We start from the raw sequence: 24,415 nt of genomic DNA, 5'->3' as shown, positions 1-24,415 counted from the left end.
CCTTTTTCTCTGTTCTGTTCAAATCCTCAACCTATTCCTGAGTGTAGAATTGGGACCTTGTAGCAGTCGTAAGGGCACACAAGTGTAGCGTCGTTGAGCTCTGCAATCAACATGTCCACTCTGAGAATGAGAGTGGAAAATGTATTAATATATTTATTGAACTACCAGAAATGACTGTTAAAAAAAAACACACAGAAAACGGAGTGCATCCATGGAGAGACGCACCTGGTGCATCTTCGCCCCACACTGTCTTTCACTAGAAGTAGGAATAGGCCAGCCCCTCATGTACTGTCAAATCAGAAAACAAGACCAAGTAGTTCTCCCCTTTCTCAAACATGAGTCATAGGTTACATGGGGAGACATAGAGACCACTGATGATTTAGTGTTGAGTCAGACACTTTAACCCTCTGTCCTGTTCCAATTGAGGAGGAACATACCGCAGGCGCAGCTTTTGTCTTCTTACAGTATCTGGGGGCCGGGGCCCTCTGGGTACGTGCAGCTTCACACACACACACAGACACACACACACACACACACACACACACACACACACAGACACACACACACAGACACAGACACACACACCAACCACTGCAAAACTATCAGTTTCTCTGGTTTTACTATTTATAGGTATGTGTTTGGGTAAAAATAACATTTTTGTTTTATTCTATAAACTACTGATAACATTTCTCCCAAATTCCAAATAAAAATTGTCATTTAGAGCATTTATTTGCAGAAAATGACAACTGGTCAAAATAATAAAAAAGATGCAGTGTTGTCAGACCTCGAATAATGCAAAGAAAATAAGTTCATGTTCATTTTGAAACAACACAATAGTAATGTTTTAACTTAGGAAGAGTTCAGAAATCAATATTTGGTGGAATAACCCTGATTTTTCAATCACAGCTTTCATGCGTCTTAGCATGCTCTCCACCAGTCTTTCACATTGATGTTGGGTGACTTTATGCCACTCCTGGCGCACAAATGTGTTTGATGGCTTGTGACCATCTATCTTCCTCTTGATTGGGCTGGCCATGACAGGGTCTTGATCTGGTGGTCCTCCATCCACAAATTGATTGACCTGGCTGTGTGGCATGGCGCATTGTCCTGCTGGAAAAAAACAATCCTCAGAGTTGGAACAATGTCAGAGCAAAAGGAAGCAAGTTTTCTTCCAGGACAACCTTGTACGTGGCTTGATTCATGCGTCCTTCACAAAGACAAATCTGCCCGATTCCAGCCTTGCTGAAGCACCCCCAGATCATCACTGATCCTCCACCAAATTTCACAGTGGGTGCGAGACACTGGCTTGTAGGCCTCTCCAGGTCTCTGTCTAACCATTAGACGACCAGGTGTTGGGCAAAGCTGAAAATTGGACTCATCAGAGAAGATTACCTTACTCCAGTCCTCTACGGTCCAATCCTTATGGTATTTTGCAAACCTCAGCCTGGCTCTTCTTTGCTTCTCATTGATGAAGGGCTTTTTTCTAGCTTTGCACGACTTCAGCCCTGCCCCTAGGAGCCTGTTTCGAACTGTCCTCGCCGTGCACTTCACCCCAGCTGCCGTTTGCCATTCTTTTTGTAGGTCACTTGATGTCATCCTACGGTTGTTGAGTGACATTCGAATGAGTTGGCGGTCATCCCGGTCAGTAGAGTGTCGTTTTCGCCCTCTGCCGGTCTGTAGCTTTGTTGTCCCCAATGTCTGCTGCTTGACCTTGTTCTTATGAACCGCCATCTTTGACATTTTAAGGATGGAAGCAACCTGACGCTCACTGTATCACTCTGCCAGTAAAGCCAGAATTGAACCCTTCTTTTCCTCACTCAAAACTTTCCTTTTCAACTCTTTTGGCATGGTCAATAGTTATTTTTGGATAAATATTGCTTTTGAGGTACTATTAGCACTGTTTTTGCCATCCAGCTGGTCCTATTGCAAGCAGATAGTGATGACCATAGCAGTGGTTTTTATACGTTTGCTTGTTAAATAAGATTTGGTTCTTGTGATCACCTAATCAGTACCTAATTCAGTAGAATGAGGTGTGCCTGTGTTGGAATTCAACAGACACTGGAATGGAATGGCTGTCATACATGTAGAGATGCTGATTTAAGAAAAGTTTGCAGTGGTCTCTTAATTTTTCCCACAGCTGTGTGTGTGTATATGTATATATATATATGTATATATATATGTATATGTATATATATATATATATATATATATATATATATATATATATATATATATATATATATATATATATATACACACATGACACACACCCTTACTCACACCCTCCTGGCAAGCAACCTGGCAACACATCACTGCTATGAGAACAGGACAGATACTTTTTTTCGCGGGTGAAAAGGACATTCTGTAATACAGATTATTCCCAGGCCACTGACTGGAATGTTCTAATTACTATTGAACTGGTAGGACTGCGGTCTGTGGGTTGTTTGGAGAAACTCTTCTCTGGTACATTCTTTCCTCCAAGCCTCTGTCCTGACTACTGTCCATGCCCTCTCAGCAGTGTGACAGCTCACTGATAACTGTGTGGATTGCGGCTATGCATGTCCTTATCAATTCTACAGAGAATAAATATATATTGTATAGATACATATTGGACATATAGTACTGTCATATTAGAGAAATTGCACAAACTGGTGGAAGGTTATTTTTATGGTTTATTGCCCTCTAACAAAACATGAATCCATCAGCAGTATAAGGGTCCATGCACGGCGGGCCGGGCCGCCAGAAAACGTGGAGAGATGGCATTTGAAACAACACTTTTCAATCACCACTTTTGATTTAGTTTAATAAAAGTTATCGACGCAAAACGTTAAAAAGAGGGGAAAAGTGCTGTATTTTAGAACAATTTGTCTCATGATTTGTCAACTCGAAGACAATTTCTCTGTCCTTCACACCTGAGTGCTGCTACAGGCTCTTTGCATGTCTTAACCAATCAGATTCACGGAAATCGCAGGTCACGCGGGCTGGGCACAACGCACAAAATTTAAACCGGTCTCCACGTTCCTCTGGTATTTATTTAGCAAGCCTGATAACACATCACTCCAGACATACATAAGCAAAAACAGTTACATAAATGTAGCAGCCTATACATTAGCGATCTGACGTGCTATACTGCATGGAAACGAGACTATTTTTCAGTCTGATCAACTGTAGGCTACTAACAACAGCAGCTGCATAATCTAGCCTACTATGCGCCCTGTCCCTCTGGCCAGGGTAAACGAAGCGGTAACGTTGTGTATTTATAGTCCATTTGTTAATGAGGTAATGTGAATTGGATCAAATTTGGTTTACATTTTAGTCATTTAGCAGACGCTCTTATCCAGAGCGACTTACAGTTAGTGAGTGCATACATTTTCATACTGGCCCCCCGTGGGAAACGAACCCACAACCCTGGTGTTGCAAGCGCCATGCTCTACCAACTGAGCTACAGGGGACTATATTCAAACTTGGACTGACTAGGCTACCTAGACTTTTTCAATCCAAAATTATTAACTGGAATTAATCAATAAACACTTGCTAACTGACAGAGTTAATTTTTAATTAGGCCTAGAGTTGCATAGGTCGGGACTACATGATGCAACAAACCCGCTTACAGAAAACGTTGTCCAATCATGTTGCGTTCTCTGTATGTGTATAGGAAAACCCCTAGTCCTTCTTTAAAATATAATTAATATGTAAAGTACAAGGTTGCTGCAGTTTGACAGTGTTTTCAACCTCCCCAGGACAATTATATTTATAATGCATGTGTTATGTATTTATAACACTTGGATAATTAACTTATTTTAATAAGAAAATGTATGCACTCACTAACTGTAAGTCGCTCTGGATAAGAGCGTCTGCTAAATGACTAAAATGTAAATGTAAATGACAGGAGTTTTTTTTAAACCATGTGACCTGATTAGAAAAACTCCCATCATAGCCCATATTAAACATTTTTACAACAGATTAATCACGTCACACCGTATAAGGTCCTGAGTTTTACCTGGTTAGGTTACCAGAACAGGAAAGACTACTGCCCCAGAATTATTTTTCGCCACACCACTCTGGGACGGGGTGGAAAGCGTGTGTTTGTGTGTTTGTGTGTGTGTGTGTGTGTGTGTGTGCGTGAGTGAGTGCGCAACATGTTGACAAAACAAAAATACATTTGGCCTCACAAAAAGGTTTCTCAATTAATTTTCTCAACAAACCAGTTAAGAATACCGGATTTCCTCTGTAGCCTAATCAAAATCGTTTTCCCGTTTCTCGTCGGTCATAGGGGATGTAAAATATGGCACATTGCATGGAGTATGTAACGCTGTGTTTAAAAAGTGCAAATCAATCTGAACTCCACCCGCGCATTAGCCTGGTCCTGGGGACTCCGATACAAAAATTCCGTCCCTACTACTGCGTGCGCGAACGCGCTTAAATTGTATAGGGCATCAGTATTCCTCGGGCACGACATGAATAAAACCCCCAGCGGAAATGTGTGTTTGTCTTCCGCGCATATTCTATTGGGACAGTAGGTGATATTCGGGTGCGCATTGCACACAGAGCGAATTTGACTGCGCTCTGCCCGCTATCCATCATAAACCTTTATTTTTTTAGGATAGTTGTGAATTGACTGCAAGAAACTCCCTGAAGCCAGAGGGCCCAGGGATTTCAAAGTTGCCTACACCGACTGTGGACTTTGTGACATTGGCAGACGATGACAACTTCCACCCGTGCAATGACAGGTAGGGAATACTGCGCGCTCTGTGCAGTGCGTGGAGTTATAGTTGGAGTTCAAAGCGATTGCTATATTGCTTATTGCAGAAAACAGTGCCTACGCTTGTATTGCTATTTTATCATGTTAATTGAATGTTATACCAGAATCTGAGTGGCATAGTTAGAAACAAGTAATTACGTTGTTGTCTCTGTGTGATACATACGTGCGCAATTTTTGTTTTTTGTTGTCATATTTGGAACCTCAGTGAGACATGTTTGCATGTCTGAAGTGTACATTAGAGTACACAGGCATACATATTATGCACTGTTGCATGCAAGATCTGTCTCACCCTTTTAAGCGATTGAAAGTATTACAGAGGACCATGAATGGTGGACAATGCTTGAGCTTGATGGACACAAACTAGGCGACTTTTTTCACCTGTGATTCAGACCAGCCTGTGAACAGAACAACATTCTCTTTGCCCCTCTAAGATTTACAGATAGAAATTAATTGTTGCACAGCAAACCCACCATTTATCTTTACTGCAATACTTGCTATTCCTTCATAGGAATACTTTTTTGTGCCCAGGCTTTGTTTATAGGTGCTTGAATGTTAGTCAATGGCTCCTTTTGTTAAAGGGGCAATCTGGGATTGGTACATACATTTTAGGACTTTTGCGTTAATGGCATGTAGCCATTGCTTCATGAAGAATATAACTTATAAATGCCTCATGAGCTTAGGTCAACTGTCTTACCCCATCAGAACCCAAAATATAAGCTTGTTTGTAAATAATGTTACTTTAAACAAACCCTGTATAGTTTCAAAGCTATCATTTTGAACTCATGGTCAGTCCTTGCATCCATGGCTCTGTTTATGTTTACATTTCTCCAGCACCAACGCATAGCTGTTTACCCAGATTGCCCCTTTAAACATTTCTGCTTGGCTTCCTCCTGGCTCCCTGTGATCTGATAGCTATATAAACATTTGTTTGGAACAACAACCTTATTTACTGGGCTTTTTGGGTGTTTATTTCAGATTTTAGTCTAATCAAGCTCATATAGAGTGTCAACTCTAGATGAGTGGGACTTCGGCCTCGTGCCTTCTCACACCGCTGGAGGTGTGTGGTTATTCCCTGTTGTGTGTTAATGCTTACATACATAGATCCAGATTGCTTGAATGAGTGGGCCTTTGACTATGTCTTGTCTTCTCAGATCCTCTGGATTCCACTGATCCCCAGGTTCTGGACTATATCCTGGTTCCTCACCGGAACTTCAACCTGATCAATGGGGTCCACTCTCCCGACGAGGTCGACCAGATCCAGAACTGGGAAATCCGAGACTCAGACATATTCGCAGTCACTTATCCCAAGTCAGGTGAGCACTGGAGACAGCATGGATATACTTACCTAGAATACCCACTTGTTTACCGCTTTCAAAACATGCCTGCATGCCCTACTTACCTCTATTCATCTCTTCCTATAAGGTCCTCTTACACAGTTTATCAGCTCAACTGAGTAGATCTCGTTTAGTGAGTTTACTTTGCTTATCTGTTAGTGGGCTCTGTTCTCAACCTGTATCAGTCCAGCAGCCCAGATAAGTGAAAGAAATGTCCTAGTTGTTTTAAGCCAACAAAACTGGTATCTTCGGTAATCTCCCTGCGCATCCTTACATTAGGTGGAATGCTGCATACCCTGTTATTCTCCCATTGGCTGAAAACAATGGTTTAAACCAGGCTAGATTAAAGTGTAACATACACCATGTCCCATAAGCACCGTATCAGGGCAGGAGTAGCACAGTGAGGGTAGGCAGGACAATGTCCACATACCTTTGTATATATAGTATATTTGTATGTGGACACCCCTTCAAATTAGTGGATTCGGCTATTTCAGCCACACCCGTTGCTGACAGGTGTATAAAATCGAGCACACAGCCATTCAACCATCATAGACAAACATTGGCAGTAGAATGGCCTTACTGAAGAGCTCAGTGACTTTCAACGTGGCACCGTCATAGGATGCCACCTTTCCAACAAGTAAGTTAGTCAAATTTCTGCCCTGGTAGAGCTGCTCCGGTCAATTGTAAGTGCTGTTATTGTGAAGTGGAAACATCTAGGAGCAACAACAGCTCAGCTGTGAAGTAGTAGGCCACACAAGCACACAGAACGGGACCGTCAAGTGCTGAAGCGTGTAGCGCGTAAAAATCGTCTGTCCTCGGTTGCAACACTCACTACCGAGTCCCAAACTGCCTCTGGAATTAATGTCAGCACAAGAACTGTTCGTCGGGAGCTTCATGAAATGGGTTTCCATGGCTGAGCAGTTGCACACAAGCCTAAGATCACCATGCGCAATGCCAAGTGTCGGCTGGAGTGGTGTAAAGTTAGCCGCCATTGAACTCTCGATTAGTGGAAACACATTCTCTGGAGTTATGAATCACGCTTCACCATCTGGCAGTCCGACGGACGAATCTGGGTTTGGCGGATGCCAGGAGAATGCTACCTGCCCCAATGCATAGTGCCAACTGTAGTTTGGTGGAGGAGGAATAATGTTCTGAGGCTGTTTTTCATGGTTCGGGCCAGGCTCCTTAGTTCCAGTGAAGGGAAATCTTAATGCTACAGCATACAATGACATTCTAGACGATTCTGTGCTTCCAACTTTGTGGCAACAGTTTGGAGAAGGCCCTTTCCTGTTTCAGCATGACAATGCCCCCGTGCACAAAGCGAGGTCCATACATAAATGGTTTGTCGAGATTGGTGTTGAAGAACTTGTCTGGCCTGCACAGAGCCCTGACCTCAACCCCAACGAACACCTTTGGGATGAATTGGAACGCCGACTGCGAGCCAGGCCTAATCGCCCAACATCAGTGCCCGACCTCACTAAGGCTCTTGTGGCTGAATGGATGCAAGTCCCTGCAGCAATGTTCCAACATCTAGTGGAGAAGAGTGGAGGCTGTTATAGTAGCAAAGGGTGGACCAACTCCATATTAATGCCCATGATTTTGGAATGAGATGTCCACATATTTTTGGTCATGTAGTGTAAATCCCTGAGAAACAAAAGTTCACTACATTTTTTCCCCATCAAAACCCCTGAATTGTCAGTTAAACAGTGTGTTGGTGTTATCAAATCAAAGGTAGAGCAGTGAGGTGAAAGGGCCAAGCTATATGGTATTGTACATTGTATGGTTGGACCGACATGCCACATTGTCCCTGCATGGACAGTAAAGCTTAAATTGAATTGAAATGACCTCTGGGTGACCTGTAGTGTCTGCTCTGCTATGATTGACAGGGACGATCTGGATGCAGCAGATTCTGACTCTGATAGAAGCCAAAGGTGACGTCACTCCAACCACAGAGCATCTCAACGCGCAGCGCGTCCCATGGATCGAGCTGATTGGCGGTGAGAAGGAGTTTAACGCCACTCCATCCCCCAGGCTACGGGTCACCCACCTGCAGTACAAGTTCATGCCGCTCGCCGTCAGACAGAAGAAGGGAAAGGTCAGTGGAATGCATGGATCATTTTGGTAACACTTTGGTATTATTCTGTGGTATTAGCACTTAGCATAATTAGTACTTTGGTATTGGTGTTAGCCTGCAGGCATAATGCTATATTACTTATGTATGAGCCTCTATAATGCCTTATAATAAGGCTTTTAATATGTTATATCTCTATGTATCAAAATACTCTAAATGGTCGTATACATGCTTATTATAAGTCTTACAATGCATTATAACTGCATTAGAATGCATAATACCTGCAGGCTTTAAGTGTTACCCAAAGTCTATTATCACCATTCATCATTACTTTCATTAAAGTATTACTACTGATATTGATTGACTATCAAAAATAATAAATCTATTGATATGCAGTATGACCTTGCTTCCCTAAGGTGATCTATGTGGCCAGAAACCCTAAGGATGTTCTCGTGTCCTATTACCACTTCCACAAATATGCAGCCATGCTGGAGACGCCGAAGGACTTCAATGATTTCTTTGAGAAATTCATGGAAGGAAAAGGTAAGTACAATATGTGCCGTTGGCCTTGTTTAGGACTATGCATTTCATACATGATGTGCAAGGCTGAGTATTTTTTCTATGGGGAGTTGGCACTAGCCAACAATGCTTTACGCTTACAGTATACACCAGGTCTATGATAAGTTAAGTCAGTTAATTGTGATTATTTTGAAATGAATGATGTCGAAAGTCTTCTAAACACTTTGGTCTGTAGTATCCGTAGGCTCAACTGTGCTATCATGGTGGTAGGCTGTGTGTGAAGTATCCATTTGAGTCTTTGCTGTGTGTGTTGCAGTTTATGGGAACTGTTGGTTTGAGCACATCAAGACGTGGTACGCTAATAGACACAACATGAACTTCCTGTACATCACATATGAAGATATGATCAAGGTACCAACAGTGGCAAAACCTACCTGTCCATCTACTTGTCCATCCTGTCCCTTTCCTGTGCTGTACTCTTGAGTTGGCTTGTGAGTTTGCATGAGTTTCAAAGCATGAACGGTGTGTGTGTTGCAGGACCTGCGCTCCATGGTGGAGAGGATGTGCAGGTTTCTAGGGAAGGATTTGACAGAGGAGCAGATGGCCAGTGTGGTGGAACACAGCACCTTTAGAACCATGAAACAGAACCTGCAGGCTAACTACAAGACGGTGCCCGACTCCCTGCTTGACCACAACAAGGGCACGTTTATGAGGAAAGGTATGCATGTCACACCTTGTAAGTCAACATAATATAACCTGATAACAGAATGGTCACCTGTCTCCTTATCAATACACTCTGGTATGAGGATTTTTGTGTGTGTGATTCAGCGAGACCATGGCACAAGCTGCGTCTTATTTCAGCCACAATCAAGCCAAGGGCAATCACAAAGGGCTTACAGCACTGTACTTGTAACACCAAGCCCATATATACAGCCCCTGACTGTCCCAGGAACATTTACACGGAACCAATGTTCAGATGGATATACAGCCATTTGGATTATAATTTGTGCAAACCTAAAGGACAATTAAATTGATTGTTTTATCTTAAAGGGCAATTACGCCACTTTTCAACCTCATATTCATTATCTCTAGCACCATACCAGTGTCTACATATGTGAAAACAGGGCATTTCTATGTGGTTAAAAAGATAAGGTCCTAAAAAAAGAATCTGTGACATCACAGGATAGGATTAAAAGTAAGAAAAACTGTGATTTACAACAAGTTTCTAGCCAGAGGGAGGGTGTTTTCTTACTCCCCACGTCACACAAATCTCAGTGTTTGATTATGTTATCGGGTAGAACCTTAACTTTAGAGGTTTTTAGACTAAACATAGAAATGTGCCTTTTTCACATACTGTATGTACACTGGTATTGTGCTGGAGATGATGAAAATGACGTTGGAAAGTGGTGCAATTTCCCTTTAATACTCTTTTACATTCTTGACTGATTTCCATCTACACTCTGACAGGGACCATTGGGGACTGGAAGAACCATTTCACTGTTGCACAGAGCGAGAGATTTGACAGTGTCTTCCAGGAGAAGATGAGGGACCTACCTCTCTCCTTTGCGTGGGACATCAATGACGTCAATAGCGCCACGTGATGACATCATATTCACGTCTTGCAGGGATTTTTGAAATCCTTCGACGGGCCCCCTAAGCATTTTATCGGGTGACCTAAGTCCAAACAATGTAAAAATAACTTTTTTTCGGGATGGAAAAACGCTTTCAGTGTAAACTTAAATGACTAAAGTATGTAGAAAAGATAATGGAGCTGCATATTTTTTATTATACCACATTATTGTTGAATACTTGTTTATAATGTACAGCACGTGGGCGTTTATCCCTTACATAATATAATCTTTGAGAACTAACAATCACTAAAATAAAAGCTAGACAGTCGGGGAGAATTGAAAAATCCCCAAAACAATTAATTTAGCAGTACAGATTTTATGTTTGAGCAAAAGAACACAGCATTAACCATGGCAAAATACATAGAATTGCAGAAAATGTGCTTTAAAACTGAAAATGTTTCTTTCGGCTCCATGGCAGAATCGCAGGAAATTTGCTTTAAAACTGCAAAGATGAGGGCCTCTGAAATGTTCTCTAAAATTCAGCCCCCTGCCACCCCACCACCTAAGCCCCTTATTGATCCAGAAACAAAACCTACCTTAGAGTAACAAGTTACCCTAGAGTACTTAATTAGCTAGTTATAAGCTATACTAAACAAAACTGTTACATGAGCTGAAATAAAAGATCTCAGAAATGTTCCATATGTACAAAAAGCTTATTTTCCTCAAATTCTGTGCACAAATGTGTTTACATACCTGTTAGTGAGCATTTATCCTTTGCCAAGATAATCCATCCACCTGTCTCAAGTTGAGGGAGCGTGCAATTGGCATGCTGACCACAGGAATGTCCAACAGAGCTGTTGCCAGAGAATTTAATGTTAATTTCTCTACCATAAACCGCCTCCGTCGTTTTAGAGAATTTGGCAGTACGTCCAACTGACCTCACAACCGCAGACCACGTGTAACCACACCAGCCCAGGACATCCACATCCGGCTTCTTCACCTGCGGGATCATCTGAGACCAGCCACCCGGACAGCTGATAAAACTGTGGGTTTGCACAACTGAAGAATTTCTGCACAAACTGTCACAAACCATCTCAGGGGCCGGCACAAACTACGGACAACACAATTGCATATTATCGATGGCAATTTGAATGCAGAGATACCATGACGAGATCCTGAGGCCTATTGTCGTGCCATTCATCCACTGCCATCACCTCATGTTTCAGCATGATAATGCACAGCCCCATGTTGCAAGGATCTGTTCAGAATTCCTGGAAGCTGAAAATGTCCCAGTTCTTCCATGGCCTGCATACTCCCAGACATGTCACCCACTGAGCATGTTTGGGATGCTCTGGATCAACGTGTATGACAGCGTGTTCCAGTTCCTGCCAATATCCAGCAACTTCACACAGTCATTGAAAAGGAGTGGGACAACATTCCAAAGGCCACAATCAACAGCCTGAACAACTCTATGCGAAGGAGATGTCGCTCTGCATGAGGCAAATGGTGGTCATACCAGATACTGACTGGTTTTCTGATCCACGCCCCTACCCTTTAAAAAAAGAAAAAGGTATCTGTGACCAACAGATGCATATCTCTATTCCCAATCATGTGAAATCCATAGATTAGGGCCTAATGAATTTATTTCAATTGACTGATTTCCTTATATGAACTGTAACTCAGTAAAGTCTTTAAAATTGTTCCATGTCGCGTTTATATTTTAGTTCAGTGTAGTAGCTATCAATCCAAAATGTATTTATAAAACAATATGTAAATTATAAGTTTTCTATTTGAAGGAGGGAAAAACATTTTTACAAGTGTACAGTAATTTCTCATGTGCTGTACCCACATGGTTTCATTCGGTTTTTAATGTATATAAAAAATTGTTGTATTCATAAAGTTTAAAGAATTGAAATATATAAAAAAGCAATTGTCTTGACTCATTTTAGCTGTATGTGATTGAATAACGAAACAGTGAATTCAACCAACAGTGTCTTTTGAAGGTTATGTTCCATAACAAATGTGCTGCTGCCCTCTGTGGGCCAGTCAGGGTTCCTACAACTGCCTTGTGAATTCCAAGCCGGCAAGCACTTATTCCCTATTTTTCACATTCAGATCGCCATCACCTCATCTAGATAATGTAAAGTCCTTAGTCCCCTACATCCAAGAAAAGTACTAAACACATGTCAATTCCACACAGAATTGTGAGCATATATCTATTGGATTGCCATAACTTTTTGGCCGACCCGACAACATTCACATAGAAATGTGAGTTATAGATCTGTCATTTTCATTGAAAGCAAGTCTAAGAAGCAGTAGATCTGTTCTATGTGCACTATTTCTATGCTTCTTGTTTTTAAGTTCAGTTTAAGCATCTTTTACTTTCGGTTTTGTACACCAGCTTCAAACAGCTGAAAATACAATATTTTTGTTTATGGAAAATACATTTCACAGCGGTTTAGATGTTACAATGATTCTCTACACTATACTTGCTTGTTTTGTCACAAACTGAAATTAAGCAAACTAGAATTCTTGCAAACAGGAAATGGCGGAGAGATTTCTGCATAGTGCATTTAATGGCATCAGGGTATAAATCAATTAATTGACATGGGTGTATGAATGCCCTTAGAGGTGATTCTGTGTTTACAGCCAACTTCAGTTAGAGTTCATGTTCAGAACATAAATGTGGGTGTTATTGGTTGTCTTTCTTCTCTGAGCTTGGTCATACAGTGATGATCCCCTCCTGTTAGTATCGGTTGCGTTCAAGTCGTAAATATTACAGTCGCGCTGCACATCTCAGAAGAATTCGTTCCTGAGATGCTAAATACTTCTTCAGGCGTTGAGGGATCTGAATCTGTGCGGCACAACGTGACTGCAATAAAGATGACATGGGACTGGACCTGGTTTCAAACACTATTGAAATAATTTCAAATGCTTTTTCTGGGCTTGATTGAGCTTTCCAGGCACAATGGAACCAATAAAAGTCACAAAACTGCAATCCCCACCCATCTGGCACTCCAGGCAGGCTAGAGCAAATGCTCAAAGTATTTTTAAAGATTTCAAATAGTATTTGAACACAGGTCTGCCTGGAACATGCCCAGGGCATCTCTCTCTTCTTCCTAGTTCAGTCCTCATCACTGCCCAGTGCCAGAGGGTCAAAGTCTGGGTCATCTTCATCCAGGTCGAGTTCCTCGAGGTCCTGGAAGAGGGACTCGTCCACTTCAACACTGTTTCCAGCTGAACGGGACGAAAGAGCAAAGTTACATTGTACAACCTTTTACAGATCCCCTCACTAATCACCATACTTCTTACCTCAGACATACTCAGGCACACATGCACACATACAAAGAGACACTACAGTTGTATCACTCCACTATACTTACAATCTTCCAGGAACTGTATATCTGATGTGTCAAGATTGTGATCGGTCTCAAATAGCTTTTTTCCTGGTAGAGAAAAAAAAAGTGTTAATCATGTACAAATGCCAAGACGCTCACCAACCATTGAACCTTGTATCAAATGGTGGGCTGGACCTCACTTTACATTCGCTGACAGCTACATTGGTATGTGTTCATATAAAGCCCTTCTGGGTAAACTCCCCCTCTACCTTGGAACCCTGGTCTCCTTCACCACTAGCAGTTACCAGACACGGTCTTCAAGGTGGTTGCTACTTCAAGTCACCAGGGCCGTTACCAAGTTAGGCAAGACTACCTTTTCCTATTGTGCACTAGAGGCATGTAACTTTCTAACTATGTTCAGGAGGAGTGTAAATGTTTCCTGTAGGCCGGATCGTGTTGATTGTTTTACATTTTGTAATGTTGTATTGACTGCTGCCGCTTTCTTGGCCAGGTCTCCCTGGCAAAAGAGACTCAATGGACTTCTCCTGGTTAAATAAAATAAAATAAAATGTAGAAACTTGAAGCACTTGGGTTTATGTTTTGACTGCACATGATGGCAGAGATGTAGCATCCAGATTAGGGTTTAATATTTTCCAGGTATTTTACAAATGTTCCATCCCGAGAAATAAATCACGTTTCTCCCGGTAACAACTCAGTATTTCCAGCCAAAACCAGAAGTGCCATTCAATAGCATCAAAAAGCATATAAATAGGCATATGTCTGGATTTTATTAGAGCTTTGATTGAAAATTCAAGCCTGATGCTACCTGAGCCTGATGAGCCAAAGCCCAAAAACACCCACATGATTGTGCTGTTATCCAATACATACAGTACCAGTCAAAAGTTGACACACCTACTCATTCTAGTGTTTTTCTTTATTTTTACTATTTTCTACATTGTAGAATAATAGTGAAGATATCAAAACTATGAAATAACACATATGGAATTATGCAGTAATCAAAAGTGTTAAACAAATCAAAATATATTTTATATTTGAGATTCTTCAAATAGCTACCCTTTGCACACTTGGCATTCTCTCAACCAGCTTCACCTGGAATGCTTTTCCAACCGTCTTGAAGGAGTACCCACATATGCTGAGCACTTGTTGGCTGCTTTTCCTTCACTCTGCCATCCAACTCATCCCAAACCAACTCAATTGGGTTGATGTCGGGGATTGTGGAGGCCAGGTCATCTGATGCAGCACTCCAATCACTCTCCTTCTTGGTAAAATAGCCCTTACACAGCCTGGAGGTGTGTTGGGTCATTGTCCTGTTGAAAAACAATTGATAGTCCCACTAAGCCCAAACCAGATGGGATGGCGTATCGCTGCAGAATGCTGTGGTAGCCATGTTGGGTAAGTGTGCCTTGAATTCTAAATAAATCACAGATAGTGTCACCAGTAAAGCACCCCCAAACCATAACACCATCTCCTCCATGCTTTACAGTGGGAACTACACATGCGGAGATCATCCGTTCACCCACACCGCGTCTCACAAAGACCAAAGGACACATTTCCACCGGTCTAATGTCCATTGCTCGTGTTTCTTGGCCCAAGCAGGTCTCTTCTTCTTATTGGTGTCCTTTAGTAGTGGTTTCTTTGCAGCAATTCGAACATGAAGGCCTGATTCACGCAGTCTCCTCTGAACAGTTGATGTTGAGATGTGTCTGTGACTTGAACTCTGTGAAGCATTTATTTAGGCTGCAATGTCTGAGGCTGGTAGCTCTAACGAACTTATCCTCTGCAGCAGAGGTAACTCTGGGTCTTCCATTCCTGTGGCGGTCCTCATGAGAGCCAGTTTCATCATAGCACTTGATGGTTTTTGCGACTGCACTTGAAGAAACTTTCAAAGTTCTTGAAATTTTCCGGATTGACTGACCTTCATGTCTTAAAGTAATGATGGACTGTTGTTTCTCTTTGCTTATTTGAGCTGTTCTTGCCATAATATGGACTTGGTCTTTTACCAAATAGGGCTATCTTCTGTATACCCCCCCTACCTTGTCACAACACAACTGATTGGCTCAAATGCATTAAGGAAAGAAATTCCACAAATTAACTTTTAAGAAGACACACCTGTTAATTGAAATGCATTCCAGGTGACTACCTCATGAAGCTGGGTGAGAGAATTCCAAGAGTGTGCAAAGCTGTCATCAAGGCAAAGGGTGGCTATTTGAAGAATCTCAAATATACAGTGGGGAAAAAAAGTATTTAGTCAGCCACCAATTGTGCAAGTTCTCCCACTTAAAAAGATGAGAGAGGCCTGTAATTTTCATCATAGGTACACGTCAACTATGACAGACAAATTGAGAAAAAAATTTCCAGAAAATCACATTGTAGGATTTTTAATGAATTTATTTGCAAATTATGGTGGAAAATAAGTATTTGGTCACCTACAAACAAGCAAGATTTCTGGCTCTCACAGACTTGTAACTTCTTCTTTAAGAGGCTCCTCTGTCCTCCACTCGTTACCTGTATTAATGGCACCTGTTTGAACTTGTTATCAGTATAAAAGACACCTGTCCACAACCTCAAACAGTCACACTCCAAACTCCACTATGGCCAAGACCAGAGTGCTGTCAAAGGACACCAGAAACAAAATTGTAGACCTGCACCAGGCTGGGAAGACTGAATCTGCAATAGGTAAGCAGCTTGGTTTGAAAAAATCAACTGTGGGAGCAATTATTAGGAAATGGAAGACATACAAGACCACTGATAATCTCCCTCGATCTGGGGCTCCACGCAAGATCTCACCCCGTGGGGTCAAAATGATCACAAGAACGGTGAGCAAAAATCCCAGAACCACACGGGGGGACCTAGTGAATGACCTGCAGAGAGCTGGGACCAAAGTAACAAAGCCTACCATCAGTAACACACTGCGCCGCCAGGGACTCAAATCCTGCAGTGCAAGATGTGTCCCCCTGCTTAAGCCAGTACATGTCCAGGCCCATCTGAAGTTTGCTAGAGTGCATTTGGATGATCCAGAAGAGGATTGGGAGAATGTCATATGGTCAGATGAAACCAAAATATAACTTTTTGGTAAAAACTCAACTCGTCGTGTTTGGAGGACAAAGAATGCTGAGTTGCATCCAAAGAACACCATACCTACTGTGAAGCATGGGGGTGGAAACATCATGCTTTGGGGCTGTTTTTCTGCAAAGGGACCAGGACGACTGATCCGTGTAAAGGAAAGAATGAATGGGGCCATGTATCGTGAGATTTTGAGTGACAACCTTCTTCCATCAGCAAGGGCATTGAAGATGAAACGTGGCTGGGTCTTTCAGCATGACAATGATCCCAAACACACCGCCCGGGCAACGAAGGAGTGGCTTCGTAAGAAGCATTTCAAGGTCCTGGAGTGGCCTAGCCAGTCTCCAGATCTCAACCCCATAGAAAATCTTTGGAGGGAGTTGAAAGTCCGTGTTGCCCAGCGACAGCCCCAAAACATCACTGCTCTAGAGGAGATCTGCATGGAGGAATGGGCCAAAATACCAGCAACAGTGTGTGAAAACCTTGTGAAGACTTACAGAAAACTTTGACCTGTGTCATTGCCAACAAAGGGTATATAACAAAGTATTGAGAAACTTTTGTTATTGACCAAATACTTATTTTCCACCATAATTTGCAAATAAATTCATTAAAAATCCTACAATGTGATTTTCTGGATTTTTTTCCCTCATTTTGTCTGTCATAGTTGACGTGTAACTATGATGAAAATTACAGGCCTCTCATCTTTTTAAGTGGGAGAACTTGCACAATTGGTGGCTGACTAAATACTTTTTTCCCCCACTGTATTTTGATTTGTTTAACACTTTTTTGGTTACTACATGATTCCACATGTAAAAAATAGTACAAATAAAGAAAAACCCTTGGATGAGTATGTGTCCTAACTTTTGACTGGTAGTGTATATGATATAGGCTACTGCACATTACGCACAACAGAAAAACATAAAAGCTCATAGATGTAGCTAGCTATATGCTTTCTTAGGTTAATAAATGAAATGAGCTCCAGTAGGCTAATATTTTTGAGTCTGAACTGTATTACTGTACTGTATTGTATTTACATGTATTATATGGACTGGAATTACGCACATCATTCAAACCATGATAAAGTAGGGAGAGAACATGTAATTCTGGTGCAGCACATGCAGCCTAAAGTTACAAGCATAGGCTAGCGAATTTGATTTTAATTTTAAAATATAATAGGATCTGTTTGTATAATTAGTAGGCTGATGAAATATATACCTTTCATAATATTTCCACAAATGTTAGCCTACCTCCTCTTTCTCCCTCTATTGTTGCTTCATTCGTTCCTCGCTTTCAACAGTTAAATGAAAAGTTTCATTGTCCTTATCTTCATCATTCTAATGACATCTTTGAATAATATAGGACTAGAATTAGATGCTTTCACTTCTCTTCACGAAGGCTTTCACTTCTCTTCACGAAGATTGAATGGTTATGGGTCTGAATAAATAACTGCAATAGCCTACTGCCATCGCACATTCGCTCTTCTTTCAAACTACCCATGAGTTCGATTGGCTGCTGTATTCAACTTTCAGCAAACAAGAGCTTGCGTCCCTCTTCGAATAGTCTATTGGTATAAGAAATGCTAAACAAATAATGTTCAGCAAGCTATTCTAGTCTAGCTTTTCCTGCATGGGACTCCCAAGAGCTAAGGAGTGTTTTTTTAAGGAGAGAGGCCAGCGAAAAACCGGTGCGTGCTTATTGCGCAAGAGACAGAGGCTATAAATTAGAAGCTTATTATGCATAAATCATCATTAATTAGTTAAATATAAGGCTAATACTGCATTGAATGTATTACCTGAAAGAGGTAGGCTAGGACATCTAGAACAGGATGATCTATTTTGGATGCAATTTCAATGGAGTTGATGGAGAGAGAGAAAGACTGCGAGAGAGTGCTTGAGCGTGCACTGATTTAAAGCAATGATATTGGAGTGATAGGCTGTTTTTAAACCTGCAGCTGAAATAAAAAATTATCTTTAAATAAAAAAATAGGGTGACCCCCGAAAGCCAGATGGAGATGGGTAAATTAGACACGCATTCAGTCTTTATATTACTGTAGCATAGACTATGCTGCACCAATTGCAGGCCTACCTGTCACAAGAAAAAAAAGTTACTATGATGAGATGATAGGTCTACATGCATTGTGAACTGCGCTCCATACTGAGATGGGCTGTCTGTCCCCACCCATCATGCAGAGGCTGTAGAGAAGCCAGATTTAGACATAGCATATAATTTAACAGTTCCATTTCACGCCAAGCTGTTCATATAAATAATTTATTATGATTTACCGGTTTCTCTCAGCTATTTATCCCGGGAAAAGGGAGTGGCTTTGGGCGTTAAATCTCAGTAACCGGGTTCCCGCCATTCAACCCTAATCCAGATAGCTCTAGGCTGGGGATGTAGAGGGGTTTGGGGGGTAGACACATACCTGTGAGTTTAATCTTTCCAGCCTGCTGCTGCTCCTCCTCTTTCTGCCGTTTCCTCCTCAACTCAGCCATCTCCAGCTCAAACTTGGCTTTCCATGACAGGAAGTTCTCGATGGTGACCACTGTTCCTTGGAAGAGCACCTTCTCAGCCTCCTCCGCCGCCTCCTCTTTTCGCCTCTTCTCTTCCTCTCTTCTGTTTTTTATCTCGTCGACTAATTCGTTCAGTTTGTCCTGAACTGCTGTAACTAGGGTGAATATCATCACCATTCCAAGGTTTTCCTCAGCCTAGAAAAATAAAAACACAGATGTAAGCTCTCTCATTGCCGAGTAAGGCTGAATAGACAGGCCGAGAGAGACAGACGGACAAACAAACAGACAGACAGAGCTGCAGTAAGGCGAGGATGGTGGAACAGACAGACTGTGCGTGACAGTGAGTGAGGGAGTGAGTGAGAGGTGTGAGTGAGTGAGTAGGGCTGTCAGCCGGTGATTGTAATTATTTGCACGGTAATTGACTGTTAATTAACGTAAACACATTTAGCATCTCCTGTCTTCCACACATAGCCTACAAGCCACTGATGCAGACCTTTGGAACATCTACATTTAAAAAAAGTATAATAAATCCATGTAATATAGCCTACACCATCACAATAAATCCATTATTTATTTTAGACAGGTCTAAAGAAACATGACATGAAGAAAATGTAGTCTATTTCAGAAGAACAGAATAGCATACTCTGCATTGTCCTCATGTTAGGCCCTGATCTGGCTATGCCATATGGCTGTGGGCTACACTAGTTCATTTAGCAGACAAGATTTGTTTAGAATTCCGTGGCATTATTTTATATTATTTTATAGTATAAAGAATACAATTGAACATAGCTGAATAAAATAGAAAGGATATTTTCTCCAAACGATTTGAGGGAGCGTACACATGCGGCTATTCTGTGTTGAGTGATTAACAAAGAAACAGGTACTCCAATATGCTTAATTTAGAGTTATTTATGTAACTTTAGTTGTGATACCAATGTTGGGCTATATGTTTAGATTTTTAATACATTCTTAAGTTGCATGATGCAACTAATGATGATTTGAAAAAAGTCGCATGAAAGGCATGAGCTCTGCTTTGTTTTTTGCGCAGGCTGTACACACTTCATCAGTCTCTTTCACAATTTGACAAGCACTTGATAATGCCTCGAATTTCCTGGCTGCATCTCCTTTGTGTGGATATAATCCCCCTAAAAAAATCCATGCCTTTTGCGGACAGTGGCCGTTATGCCCTTGGGCTGCATATAATAATGATTTCCTTCTCCCCACTGCGTACCGCAGCACCTCTAACTCACATGGCTCTCAGTCAAGTGATCAGGGCTTTCTCACAGCCTACAAGTGAAGACAGACACATCTGGGACGCAACTGCGTGCGTCCTTATCCAATTCCGAGGCGCATATTGAAGATATTGGAAGAACTGTCCACATTTACTTTTCGTCAGCCAACAAAATGAGTAGGCCTAATGAACAGCAAAAGCTCTAGCCTATGTCAATCTACTATCCCCCATAGTTCAAAAGTTGGCCTATTCTATTCTGTGCAATAAATAAATATTCCAAACATAGTCCAGGACAGTTGTGGGATGCAATAGATCCCAAATTAATACAACCACTAGCATCAAAAAACCTGTTTTAAGTAATGAGCCTGACACAACAGATGACAACGTTTAGCTTAAAATGTTGATAAACTATTAGGCTATTTCTTCACATTATAAGTGCAGCAATGCGCACACGGCAGTAGGCTATAAGAGCGAATGTTCTATTAGCAGGAAAACACCACTCTCAAAAGTGACCACAAATACGATTATGCATGTAATGCTTTTATTATAAATGTGCATTTCTATGGTGAAAATTATCTTCCCCAAACTTGAAACTCACACGTTGCGTATGTATGCCAGTTAGGCTCTACACCCATTGTAAAGCGGATTAATGTGCTTCATTTTAAGAAGTTATTTGGCCACTTTAGTTGTGATACAAACCTTATCAAAACATATAGGCCTATGGGCTAGGCTACATGAGGTGTGCGACTATGATTTGAAAAAGTCGCAAAAAAGCATGCGCTGTTTGCCTTAAGCTGGGCATCATTCACAAGTGATAATATATCATTCACAAGTGATAGGCTAATATTGTCAATACGGTCACCGTAACAGCCCTATGAGTGAGTGTGTGCACATGCGTGTAACACACCTGCTGCCGCAGTAAGGTGAGGATGCCCTCTGCGTCTGAATCCTCCAGGTTCTCCTGGGAATAGATCTCCCACACCGGCACCTCGTCTGGATACTTCTCCACATAAGTGAACTGTAGTGTCACTTCAACCGCTACAGTAACACAGAACAGAGGCATTAGGTTAACAAATAAACAAACAATAATGTAGTAAAACCCTAGCATGGTCCCAGATCCGTAAGTGGTTTAATTAGCCAACTTGACTGACGAGTTATGTCATATGTCACCAGGCTAGTGTAGCCCAACAGATCTACACAAGACTCAGGCCAGATAGTGATAGGTTAGGTTACTGCTTACTTTCATCGTTTTCTCCTGCGTCCGATGTCACAGTGATGGTGAAGCTGGTGGGCACCTCTGATAGCACTACAGGAGGGCCAAAACAAATATGAAAGTCAGCATAGCAGTCACATCATTGTTATGCAAATGAATGAAAAGTAAAAGTTTGAACAAAAAGTGGATCCTGTTGCTCTAAAAGACTTGCGCTATTGAAAAGTTGAAGATGTTATTTATGATCAACTCACCTGCTGCAGAGCCTGAATGGCCCAGCTGTGTGGCACTGTCAGTGCAGTTGAGTTTGTTTAGCTAGCTAAACAGTGCAGTGGCACTAACTTTGAGTGTGTGGTGATTGAGGGCGTTTCATTATGTGATCGTTTCTAGCTATAACTATAAACATGATAGTTAAGGAGTTGGCTAAGACAATTTCTCCTAGATGTTTCGAGGGTTGTTGGCATGCTAGCTAGCTAGCTAGCTAAATTGGCACCACACTGCTAACCTGATTTAGCCAGCTGGCTAGCTAGCTAGCGTTCTCCAGCTTGCAAACCAACCGAGACAGACTCGCAGAAAGCTCACCTGTAAACGAGTCCGGGTAAATTGACTCTATAGCTTCCAGCTCGTTTCGCTGCTCTTCGGCGTAATCTGTCATTTTCTTCTACTATGGTCCATCAATGAGCTAGCAAAGTTATCCAACCGGGAGCAGACGTGTGCGTGCTCGAAGCAGAAGGCCCCACTGTTGATCGACTACATCGGCAATCCTTTTTAGTTCTCACTCTGAATCGCAGAAGGTTGGTGTGACAAAGTTTACTCATCGAATGACTAATTATGCAATTATATGTATTAGATACGGATACATTTTCCAGTCAAAAATCTTAGTTTGTTATCTACTCATCAGTATTATTCGTTCAGAATCGGGTATGAAATGTTTTATACTTTTCTTCAATAGATTATTTTAGTCTAGTAAATTCTTAAAGGGCCATCGACATTGGGCTTTTCCTTTATACTGTACAGTCATTGGCCTTTTCTCAATTGGTCCTCAAATCCTGCTTCCTCTCTCCTCCATCCTCTGCAGTGGTGTTGTGGAGGGTATACGCTGTATTACCATATACACACTTATTTTTCAGTGGGCATTGGGTATACTCACTTCTTAATCCCCACCATGCGTATCAAAGTAACGGAGGGATACGCCGTATCAATTAATAAAGCTGATGGAACAGATCAGAATGTTTAGCTTATAATGTTGATAAACTATTATGTCTTCATATTTTAGGCGCAGCAATGTGCACACAGCGGTAAGCCTACATGCAAATGTTCCAAAATGCAATTTGCAAGAAAACACCTTTCTAAAATGTGCTCATGGACAGAGATGGAAATATCCATATCCAGAAATGTAGAAAGAGGGGAGATCTAAAGATGCAGCAACTATCAAGGGATTGGTTGCTAATATGACCAGGATAATGCCTTTGGCTGCTAGACAATGAAAGATAGTTACATTTTACATAGTTACATAGTCATTTAGCAGACGCTCTTATCCAGAGCGTCTTATTCATAATATGAAGTAAAACGTCCAGGTTTCAAACAATTAAGGAACAGGAGAAATATAGCAATGCTAATGATAGGCTTAACCGTCTTCTGGTAAGGTGGAAAGGCTTTCCCAAAAACCTTCTCAATGTAATGTTAACTAGCTACAAAGTAGCCTATGCCTACCTTAGCTAGCTGTGCAAGCCATTTTAAAGATAAAAGGATAAGTAGCATATCGTTTTTTAAATGTTTGCATGCTTTTCTCCTTCGAGAAAACAATAGCTGATTGAAAGGGGGTGTGGCAGTTTCAAAACTCTTCCGCAAAGGACTACAGATTTCTTTGCTAGCACAGACTGGAATATGTTCTGGGATTCTTCATATGGCATTGAGGAGTACACCACATCAGTCACTGGCTTCATCAATAAGTGCATCGATGATGCCAACTGGAAAGTGTCTTCACTGACATTTTCAACCTGTCCCTGACCAAGTCTGTAATACCAACATGTTCAAGCAGACCACCATAGTTCCTGTGCCCAGGAACACCAAGGTAACCTGCCTAAATGACTACCGACCCGTAGCACTCACGTCTGTAGCCATGAAGTGCTTTGAAAGGCTGGTCATGGCTCACATCAACACCATTATCCCAGAAGCCCTAGACCCACTCCAATTTGCATACCGCCCCAACAGATCCACAGATGACGCAATTTCTATTGCACTCCACACTGCCCTTTCCCACCTGGACAAAAGGAACACCTACGTGAGAATGCTATTCATTGACTACAGATCAGCGTTCAACAGCATAGTGCCCTCAGAGCTCATCAGTAAGCTAAGGACCCTGGGACTAAACACCTCCCTCTGCAAGTGGAACCTGGACTTCCTGACGGGCCGCCCCCAGGTGGTAAGGGTAGGTAACAATACATCTGCCACGCTGATCCTCAACACGGGGGCCCCTCAGGGGTGCTTGCTCAGTCCCCTCCTGTACTCCCTGTTCACCCATGACTGCATGGTCAAGCATGACTCCAACACCATCATTAAGTTTGCAGACGACACAACAGTGGTAGGCCTGATCACCGACAATGATGAGGCAGCCTATAGGGAGGAGGTCAGAGACCTGGCAGTGTGGTGCCAGGATAACAACCTCTCCCTCAACGTGATCAAGACAAAGGAGATGATCGTGGACTACAGGAAAAGGAGGGCCGAGCACGCCCCCATTCTCATCAACAGGGCTGTAGTGAAGCAGGTTGAGAGCTTCAAGTTC

At 41.9% G+C, this 24,415-nt stretch overlaps 2 protein-coding genes across 2 annotated transcripts; one reads left to right on the top strand and one right to left on the bottom strand.

The window, feature by feature from the left end:
• The first annotated feature begins 4,476 nt into the window (after positions 1–4,476).
• LOC311139802 (amine sulfotransferase-like) lies at positions 4,477–11,892 on the top strand. The gene is made up of 7 exons (XM_084174758.1): positions 4,477–4,730; positions 5,914–6,075; positions 7,983–8,191; positions 8,584–8,710; positions 9,003–9,097; positions 9,224–9,404; positions 10,154–11,892. The coding sequence occupies exons 1-7, from the start codon at positions 4,703–4,705 to the stop codon at positions 10,285–10,287; spliced, it is 936 nt and encodes a 311-aa protein (XP_084030884.1). The 5' UTR covers positions 4,477–4,702; the 3' UTR covers positions 10,288–11,892.
• A 922-nt stretch (positions 11,893–12,814) lies between these two features.
• LOC311139803 (RWD domain-containing protein 1-like) lies at positions 12,815–22,595 on the bottom strand. Its single transcript, XM_084174759.1, has 6 exons — positions 22,213–22,595; positions 21,661–21,726; positions 21,328–21,458; positions 19,102–19,384; positions 13,641–13,703; positions 12,815–13,494 (listed from the first exon to the last, which is right to left on the bottom strand). The coding sequence occupies exons 1-6, from the start codon at positions 22,283–22,285 to the stop codon at positions 13,382–13,384; spliced, it is 729 nt and encodes a 242-aa protein (XP_084030885.1). The 5' UTR covers positions 22,286–22,595; the 3' UTR covers positions 12,815–13,381.
• Between the last annotated feature and the right edge of the window lie 1,820 nt (positions 22,596–24,415).

Source organism: Coregonus lavaretus, assembly GCF_964263955.1.
Source record: "Coregonus lavaretus genome assembly, chromosome: 13".
NCBI lineage: Eukaryota > Metazoa > Chordata > Actinopteri > Salmoniformes > Salmonidae > Coregonus > Coregonus lavaretus.
Note: the sequence above shows the minus strand (reverse complement) of the source record. Positions and strands in the feature narration are given on the sequence as shown.